The sequence below is a fragment of the Panthera tigris genome, chromosome A1, assembly GCF_018350195.1.
Source record: "Panthera tigris isolate Pti1 chromosome A1, P.tigris_Pti1_mat1.1, whole genome shotgun sequence".
NCBI classification, from domain to species: domain Eukaryota; kingdom Metazoa; phylum Chordata; class Mammalia; order Carnivora; family Felidae; genus Panthera; species Panthera tigris.
The window spans coordinates 72797215-72816891 of NC_056660.1; the positions used below are offsets into that span (position 1 = coordinate 72797215).

The window sequence follows — 19677 nt, forward strand, 5'->3', positions numbered from 1 at the left end:
GCTTTGAAAGTCATATAATGGTGGCAAACTCTCCCAGGAACACACTTCTGAGGCTGTGGTCAATCTCGAAACAAACCATCCCCCAAAACCTGATCAATGTAAGATAAGCGAGACTACGCTGGGCCGGCAGGGCTCTCCCTGATCTCAGATACTGAGTGCTGGTCTCATCCTTCAATGTCCATTATGCCATTCAGTCCTGAGCCTCACCTCTTTCCCCCTGCTCCTCCTTCCTCTATGCTCACCCCTCCACCTTTCTCTTCTCTCCCATCTCATAAGCAAGACAGAATTCACTCAGTCTCTGATGCGATGCACTTTGACCAGTGTTATGCATGGGCTTCTACCAATATTCAAGCAGTTTCCCTTCAGAATAATTAAAGATGCTCTCCTAAACATAGCTCTGTCCCCCCAAAATAATTCTGGTACCAGGGCAAAGTATTTTTGCTTTGTTACACATATTCTAACTAAGAGGCAATTCTTCTAACTGCTATTTGAAAAGTAAGGAAATGGAGTATCAGTGAGTTTAAACCAAGATCATAGTATCATTAAGAGGAGGAACTATGATCTAAACCCAGACTTTTTAAAATTCAAAATGTGTGTTTTTTCACTACAATATGCTGCCCACGACCATAGGAGCCATATCTTTTCCCTGTAATAATCATAATTGATTGCACAAGCCCTGCTGTTTCTTATTTCCTTCCATCTACTCATGTCCTGGAATACCCTCCTTACCCTCCTAAATGGCTGTCTTTTTTTTTTTAATTAATTTATTTATTCCAAAGGAGAGAGAGAGATGCAGAGAGAGAGAGAGAGAGAGAGAGAGAGGGAGAGAGAGAGAGAATCCCAAGCAGGCTCCATGCTGTCAGCACAGAGCCCAACACAGGGCTTGATCCCATGAACTGTGAGATCATAACCTGAGCAGAAATCACCCAGGCACACCCTGCTGTCTTTTTTTGATTGATTTTTATTTATTCTTTAAAATTCAGCTCCAGGGGTGCCTCGATGGCTGAGTTGGTTAAAGTACCAGCTTCAGCTCAGGTCATGATCTTGTGGTTTGTGACTTCAAGCCCCGCATCAGGCTCTGCACTAACAATGCAGAGCCTGCTTGGGATTCTCTCTCCCTCTCTCTGCCCCTGCCTCTCTCTCTCTCTCTCTCTCTCAACATAAATAAATAAACTTTACAAAAATAAATAAATAAAATTCAGCTCCAGCATAACCTTCTTCATGAAGCCACCCCCAACACACCTGCTGGCTTAAGTATCTCCTCAATATTCTCCTAATGTATCTATCATCATGCTACCATACTGCAATGCAATTATCCTTTATGTATATGTCTCCTCCACAAGAAAGTAAGCTTCTTGGGGTGCATGGGTGGCTCAGTCAGTTAAGCGTCTGACTTAGGCTTAGGTCATGATCTCGAGGTTCATGAGTTTGAGCCCCATGTTGGGCTCTGTGCTGACAGCTCAGAGCCTGGAGCCTGCTTCGGATTCTCTGCCTCCCTCTCTCTGCCCTTCCCCCACTCATGCTCTGTCTCTCTCCCTCAAAAATAAACATTAAAAAACATTAAAAGGAAAAAAAGTAAGCTTGTGGAGAACAGACACTGTCTCATTGTTTGTAACCCAGTATCAAACACAATGTTCATTGTAGACGATATATCTAATAATTGTCGAATGGATTTTGATAAGAGCAATTCAAATATTAATAGCAGTTAAGACTAGTGCTGTCATATTTAATTCCTAGCATCCTTTGGGATGCTTTGGGATTGTATAAACAGGGTGTCACTTTTGCAGAACCTAGCTTAGGGTTTCTTGGCTTGCGGTAGGTGCTAAATGATATTTTTTTCAATTGAATGATCAGAACTGGTGTTACTGTTTCTTTGTGTGTGGGGGGAAAGAGATTGGATAGGGAAGCAAGTTACTAAACCTCTGTAAACATTCTTTTTCCTCATTTGTATAAGCAGTAATAATACACCTCCTTGGAAGGTTAATTTTAATAGCACATGAAAAGTCATTAACACAGCTTGGAACAGAGCAACCATTAAAATCAATGTTCGACTGAATTATGACTTCGAAGAGCTGTGGTCTTTTTTACATATGGGAAAACGCTTTTCTGTAATTCAGATGTAAATGCAATTTTGAATAGAACAAACCCAACCTGTTTCATTTAATTTCACAATGTATCACTTACCTTTCTTCCGAAGGTGAAGATGAACGAATTGACCAGTTATCTAGAGATAAGTGGGAAGTAAAAAAAAAGTCAGGACACCAATAGAAGCAACTCCGGTTGAACAAGTTTCATATTAAAATATGAAATGATATAATATTTACCAAATTTCATGCTTTTCAGGCAACAGTCTTCCTTCTATTTCAAGGGAGACAATAAGATAAATGTTAAAGGAGTAACCCAAATATCAAAGTTAAATTTATAAGTTATTCTCATGTGTGATTTTGAAGAACAGGGGAGAAAGAAATCAAGCATTTGCTCTTACCTCCTGGGCCCCTGAACTACCTTTTTCTGGAAGTACAGGTTTCTTGTGAAAGGATGTATAAATCTTTATGAGTATTATCTCAAAAATAATTCCTAGGAAAATTATAAAAAAGATTGCCATCCAGTCATTTTGAGTCCAGGACTCTACAAGTTCCCACAATGGCAAAAATGTATTATCTTCCAGTCTATTCTGCACTGCTCTTTTAAAGAAATAAAATTCCGTTGACATTTTTATGTAATATGTGAAATAGGTTGAGGTCTCATTCTGAAGTCTTCGATTTTGGATGCTCCAAAACACAAAAAGGTGGTGTGCCCATCTCATAACCCCATGCAATGCTCTGCCAGAAAAAAATGTCCAGTGCTGCTCATTGCCTTGATCAAGTGCAGCAGCAGTGACGGGTCTGGGCCTAAGCACAGCACGTGTCATAGTGGGTATTCAACTGAGCTCATATCAACTTACCTTAGCAATAATGAAAGCTCCCTAGTGAGACATGTTTGGTGCTTTAGTAGTTTTTTAAATTAAAAAATTGTAAATAATCCTTTATTAATTTCACAAAAAGAAAACATAATTCTATAAACAATCCCTTCGTACAGTTGATTACTACTCTGTAATTCAAAAAATGCAGAACAAACTTGAATTAGACATAGCCATTTTCTAGTACCACCAGGAATACTGCATTTTGTGCTTGTGGTTAGGAAAATATGAATGTACTGTTGACAGAGTTAGTAAAAAACAGAACAAAAAACTAAAGGAAATGCTGCAGTTTGAGTTTCAGACAGATACCAAATCATTTTTTAGTATGTCTCACTGTCACTGGGTGAGATATTATTGTCTGTCTCTTATGGGCCTGCCTGATTTTGTTTTCTTAAGATAGAACATCTCATTTTATACTTTTTTGCCAGAGGGGCCTGTTAGCAATGTTCCTCAAGAATCTACTGTTACATGCTGAAAACCAAAGGTACATTCTGGAATCGTCTGGTGGTGAATTCCCTTTTTGCCCTATCTCTCCTGATTCCAAAGAACGGCTCCTTGTGAGGCTTCCTGATGTCAGAATTCGCATGTATTTAAGAGCCAGGTTTAAGTACTGCTCACTTTCCCTCAAAGTCTAGAAGGCAGACTCAATTTCTCTTGCCCGACAGCAGGCATTCTCTAACTCATTTAATGTGAACTACTGTAAACAGTACTCAATGTCTTAACACTTTACAGTTCCTGAGACCTTGCAGAGCTTTATGGCACTGAATCCCTGATTAGTATGCTTCAGACTAGCTCTGTAAGAACTGACAAGGATGGGGCGCCTGGGTGGCTCAGTCGGTTAAGCGTCCGACTTCGGCTCAGGTCATGATCTCATGGTCTGTGGGTTCGAGCCCCGCATCGGGCTCTGTGCTGACAGCTCAGAGTCTGGAGCCTGTTTCAGATTCTGTGTCTCCCTCTCTCTGTGACCCTCCCCCATTCATGCTCTGTCTCTCTCTGTCTCAAAAATAAATAAACGTTAAAAAAAAAAAAATTTTTTTTTTTAAAAAATAAAAAAATAAAAAATAAAAAAAAAGAACTGACAAGGAACCGCTCATGCTGATGGGGAATGTGCAAGAGGTAAAGAATATCCTCCTTTAGAGCTCTGTCATGTTTGTTCCTATGGGCTTGCCTACTAGGGGCGCCTGGGTGGTTCAGTTAGTTAAGCGTCCGACTCTTGGTTTCAGCTCAGGTCATGATCTCACGGTTCGTGAATTCGAGCCGTGTCGGGCTCTGCACTGATGGCACAGAACCTGCTTGGGATTCTCTCTCTCCCTCTCTCTCTGCCCCTTCCCCTACTCACACACTTTCTCCCAAAAATAAACTTAAAAAAAAAATAGTCACCTAATTCTGAGTGTAGACACTGATGTCCTTTACGCCAGAAACCTATTCCTGTGTTAATCTCAAGTAAACTGCATAAAAAGTAAAGTGCTAAACTGGATTTATTTCTTAAAATTATGAAGACAATAAAAAAATAAAATAATGAACACCAGAGAAATTCCATCACTAATAGGAACATAGACACAAGAGAACACTCCAAAAAATTCTGTTTAAGTTTTAAAATATCTATTATATGTACCAAGGTCACATTCTTCACACTATTTGGACATTGTGAAACTAAGCTTTTCCTTTTTTTAAAAAAATTTTTTTTACATTATCTATTTTAGAGAGAGAAAGAGACAGAGCATGAGCAGGGGAGGGGCAGAGAGAGAGAGGGAGACACAGAATCTGAAGCAGGCTCCAGGCTCCAAGCTGCCAGCACAGAGCCTGACGCGGGGCTTGAACCCACAAACCGTGAGATCATGACCTGAGTCGAAGTCAGACACTTAATTGACTGAGCCACCCAGGTGCCCCTAGGCTTTTCCTTTTTTATGTATCAGGAAAAAGTCCCAATAATAGGTGTATAAAACAGCAATATAAAACCAGGGATTGCTCATAGTGGTTAGAAATTCTCCCTTTATAAATATCTTAGTTCAATTACAACAAATATTCAATAATGAACATGTAAGGCACTGAACAACTAAAACGGGCTCTATGGATACAAAGATCAGTGAAAATCATTCCCTGACATGGGGTATTTGTGATGTGCAAATATGCCAGTAATTTACTGAAAAGGCAGCTTGTGAACAGAGAGGAAGATACTACATGAGTTCCAAGGAGGGCTACTTGGTTGGAGTAATTCAAAAAAAAAAGCTGTGAAGGGGGAAAGAGAATATTAGCATGTTAAAGGATGAGGAGGATTTGATAACAGGTGAGGACCAACAAGAAAGTTTCAGGAAGACGAGGCATAAAGCCTTGTTCCAAAACTTTGTGTTGTCCAGGTTAACCGGAGCGCTGTGCAGGGCTGTGCAGTGTTGTCCAGGTTCATAGTATGGGGGAAATCAGGCTACAATGTTGATAGGACCTATTGTGAAGAGCTTTGAACCAAGAATTTCAACCTTAGTAGTCACTTTTGGAGATCCATCAACATAGTTTTTGACTTGAGGGTGTCAATTGGTTTGTTGAAGCAAGATCACAAAATAGGAAAATCAGTTAGGTGACTGCTGTTATACAGATGAGAACTGGTGAAGGCCTGGATTAAGAGTAATGGCAGCATAAACAAGAGAGATGACAGAATCAGACACTGAAAACTCATGATCTGGCAACGTATTTATAAGGAACAAATGGATTTGGAAGGGGGTAGAAAAGCTAATGGTGAGGGAGAAAGGATTTCGAGATAACCCCCAGGTTCTCCACCTGGAAACCACGGACATTGTGGATCAGATCCTGCTTTGTTACGGCTGGCTGCCATGCGCATTAGACTGCTGGCCGCATCCCTTTCCTCCGCCTATCGGATGCCAGTAGCACCGCCACCCCAGCCATAACCACCAAAAGTTCCCAGACGTTGCCAACGTCCCTTAGGGGGCCAGATCATTCCTGGTGGAGAACTACTGGTCTAGGTAGTGGTCGTGCTATTGAGGGTGCCCACCAGAGGCGGTGCCAGGACAGCTCTTTAACCATAATCTCAAACTTTTCCCTGCAAGACATGGCAAATCTGTGAGGAGCAGCTGGGCCCTTTTCACAAATGTTCATTCCAGCCCTAGACATACCATTCATCTCTCTGGGAGCTGTACACTCCCCAGCCCCGCCCTGGTACACAACTCTCAAATGACAAGCTATTTCACCAGTCAGGAAGTTTCTTACGAGTAACTCACGGAAAAATCAACTTTAAAAGACCATATGCGTCATCTCTATGTTTGATGTAGTATCTTTGGTCACCTATATTATCCCTATAGTTTAATTTGCAAACAAATATGACTACGTAGCCTGGTTAGTAACCTTTTAACCTTCTTCACTGTCCTTTTTATGTTATGGTCTGCTCTATAATAAGTTTTCCTTTTTATTTTCCCATTAGTTTTATTTCTGACTTTTAATATTAATATTTCCCAATTGATTTGTATTTGTTTGTAGACCATAATTATATTTGTCAGCTCTGGATGTGTTTTATGTGTTTATATAATACCTTGATATCAGTAGTGTTTTAAAGTTTCAAATGTTAAGCAATGATTATGTATTATGTACTATTTTTTTTTTTAATTTAAGCCTTGTCAGGGGTGCTTAGATGGCTCAGTTGGTTGGTTGAGTGTTTGACTTTGGCTCAGGTCATGATCTTGCAGTTTGTTAGTTCAAGCCCCGCGTCGGGCTCTGTGCTGACAGCTCAGAGCCTGGAGCCTGCTTTGGATTCTGTGTCTCCTCCTCTCTCTGCCCCTCCTCCCATCCTCATGCTCTCTCTCTCTCTCTCTCAATAATAAATGTTAAAAAAAAATTTTTTTTAAGTCTCGTTTAAGAAATTTAGTCAAAAAGTAACTATTATATCCTGAGTGACATTGACATTTTGATTTCATAGTGGTATGTAATTTCACTCTGTAATATAAACAATTTGGACACTGTTACCCAGGTTTCTGTTCTTTATGCACTATCGAGAAAAATTAACAAATAATTAAAATCCATGGACCCCACCAGAGAATGAGGGACCTCAAAAGTCAGCAAGCTGTCCAATCCACCTTGAGGCTGTCTGAAGGGCCTAATATTAGAGCAGTAGAGAGGCCAGGAAAAAAAGAGTATCTTACTATAGAAAAACACCCTTCACTACAAACTTACACATCAGCCCCATCACATTTTGTGCCCGTCGTAGGAAACACGGACACTGTGTTTTTAATATATTAACTCAACACCATTCTAAGTCCAGTCCAGGTATTGACTGAACTTCCTAAGACAAAATGAAGTGCCCTAAGTCTGCCTAGATACGGCACAGATGTTAGTCCTTATTTCATTCTCCCCTTATTCAGAGAGGTCGAGACATCAAGTTCCTCTATTATAGTTAAGCTCTAAGTATTTACTCATCTTTGCAAACCCAATCAAGCTTCACCTGTAACAGGCCTTCAGTAAACATTTACTTTTTTAATGTTTATTTATTTTTGAGGGAGAGAGAGAGAGAGAGCGTGGGTGAAGGAGGGGTAGAGAGGGAGGGAGACACAGACTCTGAAGCAGGCTCCAGGCTCTGAGCTGCCAGCACAGAGCCCAATGCAGGGCTCAAACTCACAAACTACAAGATCATGACTCGAGCTGAAATCAGACGCTTAACCGACTAAACCACCCAGGTGCCCCCGGTAAACCTTTCTTGAATGAAAGTTGTTACTTCTTTCCAAAAACAATGTTCAGGGTCCCCATATTTGAAAATGCATCTTCCCTTCTATCCCTTAACTGAGATTTAAAAGATTAGGTGAATGAGTGTATACATTCTATAAAACTGACCACACTCAGCACAGTAATGTAATGCTTATTTTCCTTTTTTAAAGACACTGCTCTGCAAAATTAGACTACTTTCTCAGTTGCACAGAAAATAAGACAAAAGTTCTAGTGTAACAAAATTCAAATGTTTAATTTTTTTCAAAACTTAACTATATTAATGAAAATAAATTATATGTAGACCACCTTCAGTATTTGTACATCATCTTTATACAACTATAACAGTGCTTTCAAAAGATATTTTGTAGAGAACATTAATTTCACAATTAAAACATGTTTTAAAAATGGGGGAACATTAAATTCATCTGAAATATCTCATAATGCGAGAGGTATGCTGTTCTTTATCAAATGAACTGTATTTGTATCCAAAATAACATGGCTTTTAGCTAAATACAATTATTTCTTGTCCATTTCAGTGATTTCCTGGATCCAAAACAAAATCTGTGTATTTATTTCTTTGAAAACATCATTTGTTGAACGTCCTTTCACTGCCATGGAATGGTTTGCCTTCTCAATCCAGTGGATTTTATTGGGAGCTTGCATTTTCTGTGCCACTTTCTCCAACAAGTTCTAAAGGAAAAAAAGAAGAAGATACTAGACTAATAATGCTCTTTTTAGTGTTTAATAAGGATTCTCTCTCTCTTTCCTGCACCGCCTATACTGGCATCCGTTCACTAAATATTTATTAAATACTTACTCTACAGACAACTTTCGAGGCAATGGAATATGCAAAGAAATGTCCACAGAAGGGGCAGTCTACGTCTCAGTTACAGCAATACCACAAACAGATCAAGTACTCATTATTGGCAATATATAGTAACATGTACAAGTTATTAACTTTTTCTCAAGAGTCAATTTTATAATTGAAGAGGCTGCTTGAATGTTGAAATGATAAAAACAAATGTATAGTTTAGTAATCCCCAAAACACAAGATTCAGATATTAATCTTTCATTCCCAAGTAAGAGTCAATCCATTTAGCAACTCTTTCCAGGCAGATGAATTCTGTCAGTATGCTTATATTTCTCGGTTCTCCAAAGCAACAGGTAACTAAGTCACAAAACTAACATTACTCCAATCAGCACCTTTTAAAGAGACTGAAAGCTGCAGGTAAGATCTTGTTCCCAAGATAATTGTCTTTCATTCACTCTCTCATTTACACAAACATCAAGTTGTAAATCACCTTTTCACACATTTCATCTGCTGAACCTGACACAAACAATACAGGATCCTTTATACGATAGAGATCTTCATCTCTAAGTTTATGTTGCTGCTTTGGATGGTGCAGTGGGTAAGAAATACAAATGAGACCTCGAACAAAAGCATCAGCATCATCTGGCTCAATATGGCACATTACAGAAGCAGCTGCTCTTGAGCCCATTGAACGACCTAAAATCAATTAAAATTAAGTTCAGTTTGATATATAAACATTCATATAAAGAAGTGGTGATAATATGGCAAATTAGATTTCATTTACTGTTCATCCATAACTGCATCACTTAACTCCAAAAGGTGGCAATTAACAAGCTGTGATACCCATAATGGACATCTATAGCTTCCTTATATAGAGCTAAAAATGATCCTAAGTCAAAAAAAAAAAAAAAAAGGAATTCTTTTTCTGAAGAATACTTAAAGATCCTTGTGAAGGAATCATTTTACAGAGGGTGACTCAGAGATATAAATAAAAGGAGAGATCTTTGGGTTACAATACATATCTATGAGGTTTAAATCTACTTTAAACATATAAAGTACCTTGATATTATACAAGAAAGTGACTTACCAAAACAAAACAAAAAATCCTTAAATTAGCTTCCTGTCATCAATTAATTTTAATTCTTGATTACCTGTTCCTATATTAATATTAGTAAATTTAAAAGCAAGTATTATAACTTACCGCCAAGGAAAACACCTGTCAATTTGTATTCTCCTAAGGTCTTTAGGTAATTCTAGAAAAACCAACCAAAAAATTATCAATTCTTCTCCTATAAAATATTCCACTGGAAAACCAACATATATTTCCCATCATTACTGAAATGTATGAAAATCTTTGTAAAGACAACCATAAAATCTTAAGGGAGTCTTCTTGAAAGAGGTAACCAGTTCTTTGCATTTCCAATCATGCTGTCACTATCAAATCATATCCTGGGTAATACAGGCAAGTAAGTGAGAAAAAAAAAAAAAAATCACTTCACCAGTCTAAAAAATTCAAGATTCAGGTACTTAAATATTTTTAAGAATTACATTAAAAAAAGAAGCCAGTAAAAGCTTCCAACTGATACAGAATTTAATAACGCTAACGTCTAATTTAAAGCCCTGAAAAATCTATAAAGTTTGAAATAATCTGGATTAAAAAAATTTCAACTTTGTTTTATCCAGGGATTTTAGTTTCAAACTGTGCTATATTTATTTGTACATTCATAGTATGGTAGGCAAATATTCAGAACTATATAATCTGAAGTTATGTCATTCCAGTAAGAAAATTATTATATCACAAATAGCTTCCCTTGGCAGTACCATAGGATACTTATGATGTGAGCATTCATCTCCATGGAAACTGACAGCAAAAAAGAGAAATCCATTATACAGCTTTCAGGTACTATTGAGTTTCTAAGAATATTCATTAAAAGTTTTTTAAAATAAATAGAATTTGTCTTAAATGTATTAAGAATTTTACAACAGAATTGTTACAAGTAAATATAAAGAAATTTTCTTACCAAAACTGATTTATATGCCTTAATTCTATGTACAATATTAAGGCCTTTACAGGTAAATCTCAGGCAAAAAAACCCATGAGATGCAAGATGGGATGCCAGTGACATCAAATGAGGAAGATTCATATCTCCTGACGCTCCATGTGTAAGAATTATTCCGTATGTTAAGCTCTTGTTAGGTACCAAACAAACAGCATCTAGTAATTTATTTCCAAAAGGTATTTTTAATTTAACCTGGAATTCAAGAGAATAAAGGGATCAAAAATTACTTCCTTGCCTATTCAGACAACTGAACAACTATGTTTGTTTTGTGAGACCCATGATTCACATGGCCTCTAAATAAAAAGCACTATTAACAATAGCTAATATTTAAGTACTTATTGTCAAGTACTGTAAGTGCTTTATATGTATTAACTTATTTAACCTTCCTAATAATTCTATAAGGTACTATTATCACCTCCATTTTATAGATGAGAAAACGGAGGCACACAGGTTAAGTAATTTGCCCAGGTTACATAGCTACTAGCTAGGATTCAAACTCAGGTAGTTTGCTCCAAAAGTCCTTACTCTTAACCACTAATGTTACTGTCTACCACAGTACAAATTGAAAATAAGAAAATTACTCTGGAGCCACATGACTTTAAAAAAAAAAAAAAAAAGGAACCCTGAAGATGCAGAACATATGAAAATATGTATTACCTCTGTATGATTCATTTTCACTGTTGAGTAACAAACTTAAAGTGCATTACATCTGAGAAGCAAAGGACATCTCCCTGAAAAGAAGATTCTGTTGTGAACGGTGGGTTGGCAGACATGGACATGACATAAGAAGTATGAATGAACACATTCAGCAGCTGAAATAAACACATTTAGAACTACTTCTCTAAGAACTGGTGCCTTTACATATGCATTACTCAATTACTTCCAAGGTTCCTAAAACCATGGGCACCCAGAATTGGTTACAGGGCCAGGTGTGGGAATGGCAGATGTTATATAAGAAAAGCCAATATGATACCTTGACATGGAAATCTTAACAAAATTCATACCAAAGTAGAATGTATCTTGGCATATATGCATATTTTCTCCCTAAGCATCTTTATTTTCAACCAACTATCTTTAACTTAATTTCACAGTATCTTTCCATTAACTTATTTCCTTATCATCATTCAGTTCTTCTTCCTACCCTGCAAGAGAAGTATGTATCCACACCTTTTGTCAGGTGACTTTGCAGAGCGTCCCAATATGTACTGTACATACATCTCCACCCTACTGATTTGGGCCTTGACTATGAGACACTACATTAACTAACGAAATATATGCGAAAGTTGTAATGTGCCACTTTGAGCTGGCACATAGCAAATTTCCAGAAGCCCCCTTGAACTCCCATCCCCAGTCATGAGAAAAGCATGTTCCAGGTATTTTTGCTTTTTCAGCCTGGGTCCCAGAACAAAGATAACACGCTGCAGCAGATATGAACCCGAAAGTAAAGTCTGGAGTCCAGCCTCATCCAGCCAAGATCTAAGCCACTGAAGAACCAAAAATGCTGGCCTGAAGAACCCAAGAGCATGAAATGTTAGGCCACTGAGATCTGGGGACTGTTACACAGCATTCCTTCCTATGGAAGAGATCTCTTATTATTCAAGGTATAACCAACACCAAGATCTCCATTATCCATCTATTTTTTCCTGTTAACATTTATTCATTCATTCATGGAATAGAGATAATAACAGAGTTCAAAGTTCAAAAGGTACCAAAAATATACAGTGAAGTGTCCCTCATTCCATTTTTGCCTTGCTACCCAGATCCCTTCTCCAAAGTCAACCAATATTACCTGCTTCTTCCGTATCTTTCCAGATATTTTATACATATATACACACACACCCCTCCTTTTTTTAATAAACTCATATTTTTCTGAATCCCCCACCAGCTAACATACATCTTTTGTTTACTCTTTTCTCTATACAATGAGCTTCTTTCATTGTTTTATGGCTGCAGAATATCCCAAGGGAAGGTTGTGCATGATGTATTTCACCAACCATCACTGACACTGATTCTAATCTTTTACTAAAATACTGCAATGAATGATATGCACCTTATTTTCTCACGTGTGTAGACCAATTTTAGTAACTTTGTGGGAGAGGAACTGCTGTATCAAAGGGTATATTCACTTGCAATTATATTTTTTAAGGAATACATTCGACTTCTGAATAGGTAATATTTGCATATGTTACAAAATTTTTAAAGGATAAACATGTAAATAGTTAACCCTCCTCACATTCTTTTCCTCCAGCCATGGAGTTTCCTTTCCCAGAAGTAACCACTGTGACCAACTTATTTTTTTTTTAAGGTTTGTTTGCAGGGGTGGGGGGAAGGGGGCAGAGAGAGGAGGAGAGAATCGCAAGCAGGCTCCATGCTCAGCATACAGCCTGATGGGAGGGCTCGATCACCCCCTGACCCCATGAGGTCCGGACCTGCGGCAAAATCAAGAGTCGGGCGCTTAACGGACTGAGCCTCCCAGGCGCCCCCACTGTGACCCGCTTACTATCTTTCCACACGTGTGTGTTATGTGTGCAGAAAAGTTTTCTGACTTGAGCCTGAGGGGAATCGGTCTGGCTACAAAAATCCTGGCGTTTCGGTGGGAGGAGGAGAATAAAGGACTTCAGGCTTCAGCGTCCCTGCCTTCATAAACACAGCCCCCTAGTTAACTGTGCCTGAGGTCCTCTGTTCTCCCAAGAGCCTCCCGCCTTCTAGTGGGAGAAGGCAGTCACCCGACAGCGTGAAACCGGGAAGGAGATGCGCACATCTAATTACCTCTGCAACAGATTTCACCGAGGCGCACCCCCAACCCCACTTCCTTCGCTGGCAGCTGCCAGTTTGTGTGTTTTGTATTCAATTGTTCCACACTGTTCCTTGCTGCAGGTTTAGAATTACGCTGTTTGCTAAGAACATTTGCCTTCCGGACCCCACTACTTTACTGCTATCGTTTCCTTTCCCATTCTCTCCATCATTTGAATTTAAGTCTTCTAAAAAAAAAAACAAAAAAAAAAAACCCTTTACCGTAATTTTAGTGAGATTCCAGGAGCCAGTATTCAATCCACTTTCTTGGCCTAGAATGCTCTACTCTCCCGAAACCACCTGGATGTTTGGGTTCTTTCGGAGAAACTCTACGGCCTGCCAGGTTTCCGGATAACAGTCCACTCCTCACAGCTGGTGCCCTTGTTCTCCACCGGCTACTTCGGTTACCAACGAAACTGTTCTGGGATACGGTGCAACCCGGTCTCCGCAGTCTGGGTTACGACCTCTGGTTTCGCATTCGGACAGGGCAGGGCAGGGCAGGGCAGGGCAGCAGTCTGGCTCTGCCCCAAGGTCTTCAACTGTAAAAGGAGAGCCACAGGGATACCCTGAGGACGAATCTGCAGTCTCCGTACTTCGCGAGCATTCCGGAGGGACTTGTACGACGACCACGAATACCGGGGGCGCAAGAGGCGATCACATCTCGTGCTCAACGACCGACACGCCACGACCACCCCAACTTCCAACCGAAAAACTGCGCGGGCATCGTCCAGTGTGTCCACAGCGGTGCGCTGGAGGTCACGGGCGAGCAAACACGTGAAGAGTTCAAGTCTTCCGGGGGCCAATGACCTGGCCGGGTGGGTGCACACCAGACAGCACGCGGGACCAGGGAAGAAATTCGGAGCGACCCCCCCCCCCCCCGCCAAGAATTTAGGGTTCCAAGGCACCTGTGAGAACCTTCTCGTGCACTCAACCGGCGCGCGTGCGCGGGGTGCGCGGTGGCCGCCCCCCGCCCCCGGGTCCCGGCGTGACCCCCTCACACAGCTCCGGCCGCTTCGGCTCTCCCCGCCCGCCCGAGCCGTCCCCTCACTGCGACCTCCCCAGCGGCCAGGAGGGCGAAACCCCGGCGGTCGGGCCCGCGGGCACCGCACTTACACCCAACGCCTCACGGAGGCGACCAGCAGCCGTCGAGGGGCGACGGCCGCGAGCCCTAATGTTTCAGACGGGGCCGCCAGGCGCGCCAGCACCTTCCTCTGGAGGCCGTCCCCCACCCAGCGGCGCCAACCGCCGCCGCCGCACTTACCGGGCCCGGGAAGGTGGCCGAGACCGCCTAGCCGTCCGCACTCCCTTCACGGAACAAACTACCACGCTCGAAGCGACCGCCTCGCCGCACCCGCCAGCCCGTTTCGCATCGGCGCACGCGCGCGCAGACCCCGCCCCCCGGGCGCGCGGGCCGGCGCGTAGGGCACGCCGGGAGCGGGAGTTTTCCGGCCGCTTCCGGGTGACTGGGGCGGGGGGTTGCTCGCTAACAAGCTGGTGGTGGGTGGTGAGTGACTTCCAGTCCCTGCTTCACCCAATGACTCCCTCCACGCTGGACCGTTCCCCGTGTCCCAGCCGCTCCATTTCAACAGTGGCACAGGTCAATGAACGTGGAGTCAACTCTGATTATTCATTTTCTCACACCAAACAATCGGCCAGTGCTGTTGACTCTATTTGCAAATATATACAAAATCCAACCACTTCTCATACTTCTGCCAGACTGGTCGGAACCCCCACCCCCCACGCCTATCAATTCTGCCTGGATTAAAGAAAGAGTCTACTAGATGGTCTCTTGTTTCCACCTTTACTTCCACCTCTTTGCTACTTGAACAATTCAGCAACCAACTAGACCCTGTTCAAATGTAAACACCTTCTCCAAACCTTCCAGAGGCTTCCCATCTGTCTCATAACTAAAGCCAAAGCCTTACAATGACCGCTAAGGTTTTATATTGTTTACACATATTTTTTGTTTCAAGTTTTTATTCAAATTCCAGTTAGCTAACATATACTGTCGTATTCGTTTCAGAAATAGAATTTAGTGATTCATAACTTGCACTTAACACCCAGTATTCATAATAAGTGCCCTCCTTATGAGCATCACCCATTAGATCATCTCCCATCCGCTTCCTCTTCAGCAACACTCCGTTTGTGCCCTGTAATCAAGAGTGTGTTTTATGGTTTGCCTCTCTCTTTCCCCCTATGTTTATCTGTTCTTAAATTCCACAAATGAGTGAAACCATAGGGTATTTGTCTTTCTCTGTCCTGACTTATTTCGCTTAGCATAATATACTCTAGCTCCATCCACACACTGCAACTGTCAACATTTCATTTTTTTTTTTATGGCTGAGTAATATTCCATTGTATATACACATACCACATCTTCTTTATCCATTCATCAGTCGATGGACATTTGGGATATTTCCATAATTTGGCTATTGTTCATAATGATGCTATAAACATCATGGTGCATGTATCCCTTTGAATCAGTATCTTTGTATCCTTTGGGTAAATACCTAGTAGTGCAATTGCTGGATCAAAGGGTAGTTCTGTGTTTAACTTTCTGAGGCACCTCCATACTATTTTCCAGAGTGGCTGCATCAGTTTGTATTTTCACCAACAGTGCAAGAGGGCTCCCCTTTTTCCACATCCTTGCCAACACCTGCTGTTTTCTGTGTTGTTAATTTTAGCAATTCCCACAGGTGTGAGGTGATATCTCATTGTAGTTTTGATTTGTATTTCCCTGATAATGAGTGATGTTGAGCATCTTTTTCTGTGTCTGTTAGACGTCTGTATGTCTGTCTTCTCTGGAAAAATGTCTGTCTGTGTCTTTTGCCCATTTCTTAACTGGATTATTTATTTTTTGGGTGTTGTGTTTGATTAGCTTTGGATACTAACCCTTTATCCGAAATGTCATTTGTAAATATTTTCTCCCATTCCAAAGGTTGTCTTTTAGTTTTGCTGATTGTTTCTTTTGCTGTGCAAAAGCTTTTTATCTTGATGAAGTCCCACTAATTCATATTTGCTTTGTTTCCCTTGCCTCTGGAGACGTGCCTAGTACAAAATTGGTACAACCAAAGTCAGAGAGGTTGCTGCCTGTACTCTCTAGGATTTTGATGGTTTCCCGTCTCACATTTAGATCTTTCATCCATTTTGAATTTATTTTGTGTGTGGTGTAGGAAAGTAGTCCAGTTTCATTCTTTTCCATGTTGCTGTCCATTTTTTCCAACACCACTTATTTTTTTTTTTTTAACTTATTTTTGGGACAGAGAGACAGAGCATGAACGGGGGAGGGGCAGAGAGAGAGGGAGACACAGAATCGGAAACAGGCTCCAGGCTCCGAGCCATCAGCCCAGAGCCCGACGCGGGGCTCGAACTCACAGACCGCGAGATCGTGACCTGGCTGAAGTCGGACGCTTAACTGACTGCGCCACCCAGGCGCTCCAACACCACTTATTGAAGAGACTGTCATTTTTCCATTGTATATCCTTTCCTGCTTTGTCGAATATTAGTTGACCATTTCTGGGTTTTCTATCCTGTTCCATTGCTCTGTGTATCCTTTTGTGACAGTACCATAGTGTCTTGATAACTATGACTTTGTAATATAACTTGAAGTCTAGGATTGTGAAGCCTCCAGCTTTGCTTTTCTTTTTCAAGTTTGTTTTGGCTATCCAGGGTCTTTGTGGTTCCATACAAATTTTAGGATAGCTTATTCTGGATCTGTGAAAAATTCTGGTGGTACTTTGACAGGGATTGCATTAAATGTGTAGATTGCCTTGGGTATTATAGACATTTTAATAATATTTGCTCTTTCAATCCATGAGCCTGGAATGCTTTTCCATTTCTTTTTGTCCTCTTCTATTTCTTTCAGAAGTGTTCTATAGTTTTCAGAGTTCATATCTTTTACCTCTTTGGTTAGGCTTATTCCTATCTATCTTTTTCTTGGGGGGGGGGGGGTGTGCAATTGTAAATGGGATCTATTCCTTGATTTCTCTTTCTGCTGCTTGATTATTGATGTTTGGAAATGCAACCATTTCTGTATGTTGATTTTGTATCCTGTGACTTTACTGAATTCGTGTATCAGTTATAGCAATTTTTTTGGTGGAGTCTTTTGGGTTTTCTACATAGTAGTCTGCAAATAGTGAAAGTTTGACTTCTTCCTTGCCACTATTGATGCCTTTTATTTCTTTTTGTTGTCTGATTGCTGAGGCTAGGACTTCCACTACTATGTTAAAAAACAGTGGTGAGAGTGGACATCCCTGTCTTGTTCCTGACCATAGAGGAAAAGCTCTCAGTTTTTTCTCATTGAAGATCATATTAGCTGTGGGTCTTTCATATATGGCCTTTATGAGGTTGAGGTGTGTTCCCTCTATCCTTACTTTATTGAGGATTTTTATTATGAATGGATGCTGTACTTTGTCAAATGCTTTTTCTGCATCTGTTGAGAGGATTGTATGGTTCTTATCCTTTCTTTTATTAATATCATATACATGTTGATTGATTTGCAAATATTGAACCACTTTAAATCCCAGGAATGAATTCCACTTTATTGTGGTGAGTAATTCTTTTAATGTAGTGTTGGATTCAATTTGCTAGTATTTTGTTGAAAATTTTTGCACCCATGTTCATCAGGGATATTAACCTGTAATTCTCTTTTTTGGTTGGGTCTTTGGTTTTGGAATCAAGGTAATGCTGGCCTTGTAGGATGAATTTGGAAGTTTCCCTTCTATATATATATATATATTGGAAAGGTTGGAGAAGAATAGGTATTAACTCTTCTTTAAATGTTTGGTAGAATTCCTCTGTGAAGCCATCTGGCCCTGGACTTTTGTTTATTGGGATATTTTTGATTACTGATTCAATTTCTTTGCTCGTTATCTGTATATTCAAGTGTTCTATTTCTTCCTGTTCCAGTTTTGGTAGCTTATATATTTCTAGGAATTTATCCATGTCTTCTAGATTGCCCAATTTGTTGGCATATAATTTTTCATAATAGTCTCCTTATAAGTGTTTGTATTTCTGCAGTGGTGACTGTGATCTCTCCTTTCTCATTCATGATTTTATTTATTTGGGTTTTTTTCTCTTTTCTTTCGATAAGTCTGGCTAAGGGTTTATCAATTTATTCTTTCCAAGAACCAGCTCCTTATTTCATTGATCTGTTCTGCTGTTTTTTTTTTTCTTGCTGTTGTTGTTTCCATATCATTTATTTCTGCTCTAATCTTTATTAGTTCCCTTCTTCTGCTGGCTTTAGGATTCATTTGTTGTTCTTTTTCTAGCTTCATTAGGTGAAAGGTTAGGGTGTATATTTAAGATTTTTCTTTTTTTTTAATTTATTTTTTCAGAGAGAGAGAGAGAGCAGGGGAGGGGCAGAGAGAGAGAGGAAGAGAGAGAATCTGAAGCAGACTCTACACTGTCAGTATAGAGCTCAATTTGGGGCTCGAACTCATGAACGGTGAGATCATGACCTGAGTCAAAATCGTGAATTGAACACTTAACTGACTGAGTCACCCAGGCACCCCCAAGACTTTTATTGCTTCTTGATGTAGGCCTGTATTGCTACATACTTCCCTATTATGATTGCTTTTGCTGTATCACAAAGGTTTTGGACTGTTGTGTTTTCATTTCCTTTTGTTTCCATGTGTTTTTTTAATTTCTTCTTTAATTTCCTCATTGATCCATTCGTTCTTTAGTAGGATGTTCTTTAACCTCCATGTATTTCTGGTCTTTCCAAATTTTTTCTTGTGGTTGACTTCACATTTCATAGTGTTGTCATCAGAAAATATGCATGGCAGGATCTCAGTCTTTTTGTACTTGTTGAGGCCTGAGTTGTGACCTGGTATGTGATCTGTTCTGGAGAATGTCCCATGTGCATTCAAAAAGAATGTGTACTCTGCTGCTTGAGGATGAAATGTTCTGAATATATCTGTTAAGTACATCTGTTCCAGTATGCCATTCAAAGCCATTGTTTCCTTGTTGATTTTCTGCTTAGATGATCTGTCCATTGATGTAAGTGGGGTGTTAAAGTCCTCTACTATTGTTGTGTTATCAATGAGTTCCTTTATGTTTGTTCTTAATTGTTTTACATATTTGGGGGCTTTCAAGTTGAGGGCATAAATATTTACAGTTGTTAGATCTTTTTGTTGGATAGACCCTTTTATTATGATATAGTTCCTTTCTTCATCTCTTCGTATAGTCTTTGGTTTAAAATCTAGTTTGTGTGATATAAGTATGGCTACTCTGGTTTTCTTTTGACATCCATTTGCATGAAAGATTGTTCTCCATCCCTTCACTTTCAATCTGCAGGTGTCTTTAGGTCTAAACTGAGTCTCCTATAGGCAGCATATAGATTTTTTTTT

At 40.1% G+C, this 19677-nt stretch overlaps 2 protein-coding genes across 4 annotated transcripts in view; both read right to left on the reverse strand.

Annotated features, from left to right (window-relative positions):
- The window catches only part of CCDC168 (coiled-coil domain containing 168), a 29429-nt gene extending 26579 nt beyond the window's left edge, over window positions 1–2850 (reverse strand). The window contains exons 1-3 of the mRNA XM_042979840.1: window positions 2486–2850; window positions 2325–2358; window positions 2185–2224 (exon numbers count right to left, since the gene is read on the reverse strand). Coding sequence (XP_042835774.1) covers window positions 2185–2224; window positions 2325–2358; window positions 2486–2806 — 395 coding nt within the window. The 5' untranslated portion in view covers window positions 2807–2850. The remainder of the gene's footprint in view (window positions 1–2184; window positions 2225–2324; window positions 2359–2485) is intronic.
- Window positions 2851–7900: 5050 nt separating this feature from the next.
- TEX30 (testis expressed 30) lies at window positions 7901–14680 on the reverse strand. Of its 3 annotated transcripts, none has more exons than XM_042979848.1 (7): window positions 14589–14676; window positions 13550–13866; window positions 11192–11265; window positions 10496–10726; window positions 9676–9727; window positions 8965–9170; window positions 7901–8353 (listed from the first exon to the last, which is right to left on the reverse strand). In XM_042979848.1, the coding sequence occupies exons 3-7, from the start codon at window positions 11204–11206 to the stop codon at window positions 8180–8182; spliced, it is 678 nt and encodes a 225-aa protein (XP_042835782.1). In that variant the 5' UTR covers window positions 11207–11265; window positions 13550–13866; window positions 14589–14676; the 3' UTR covers window positions 7901–8179. The 3 variants fall into 3 exon arrangements, with proteins under 3 accessions (XP_042835782.1, XP_042835786.1, XP_042835789.1); XM_042979852.1 differs by having other exon boundaries at window positions 13550–14076; XM_042979855.1 differs by lacking the exon at window positions 13550–13866 and having other exon boundaries at window positions 14589–14680.
- Window positions 14681–19677: the final 4997 nt, after the last annotated feature.

What these genes read in the sequence shown, in the direction of transcription:
- TEX30 (XM_042979855.1), bottom strand. An exon ending in AGGCATATAAATCAGTTTTG is followed by an intron (nt 9,728 to 10,495) that starts GTAAGAAAATTT and finishes TGGTTTTTCTAG; the next exon opens with AATTACCTAAAGACCTTAGG. An exon ending in GACAGGTGTTTTCCTTGGCG is followed by an intron (nt 9,171 to 9,675) that starts GTAAGTTATAAT and finishes AATTGATTTTAG; the next exon opens with GTCGTTCAATGGGCTCAAGA.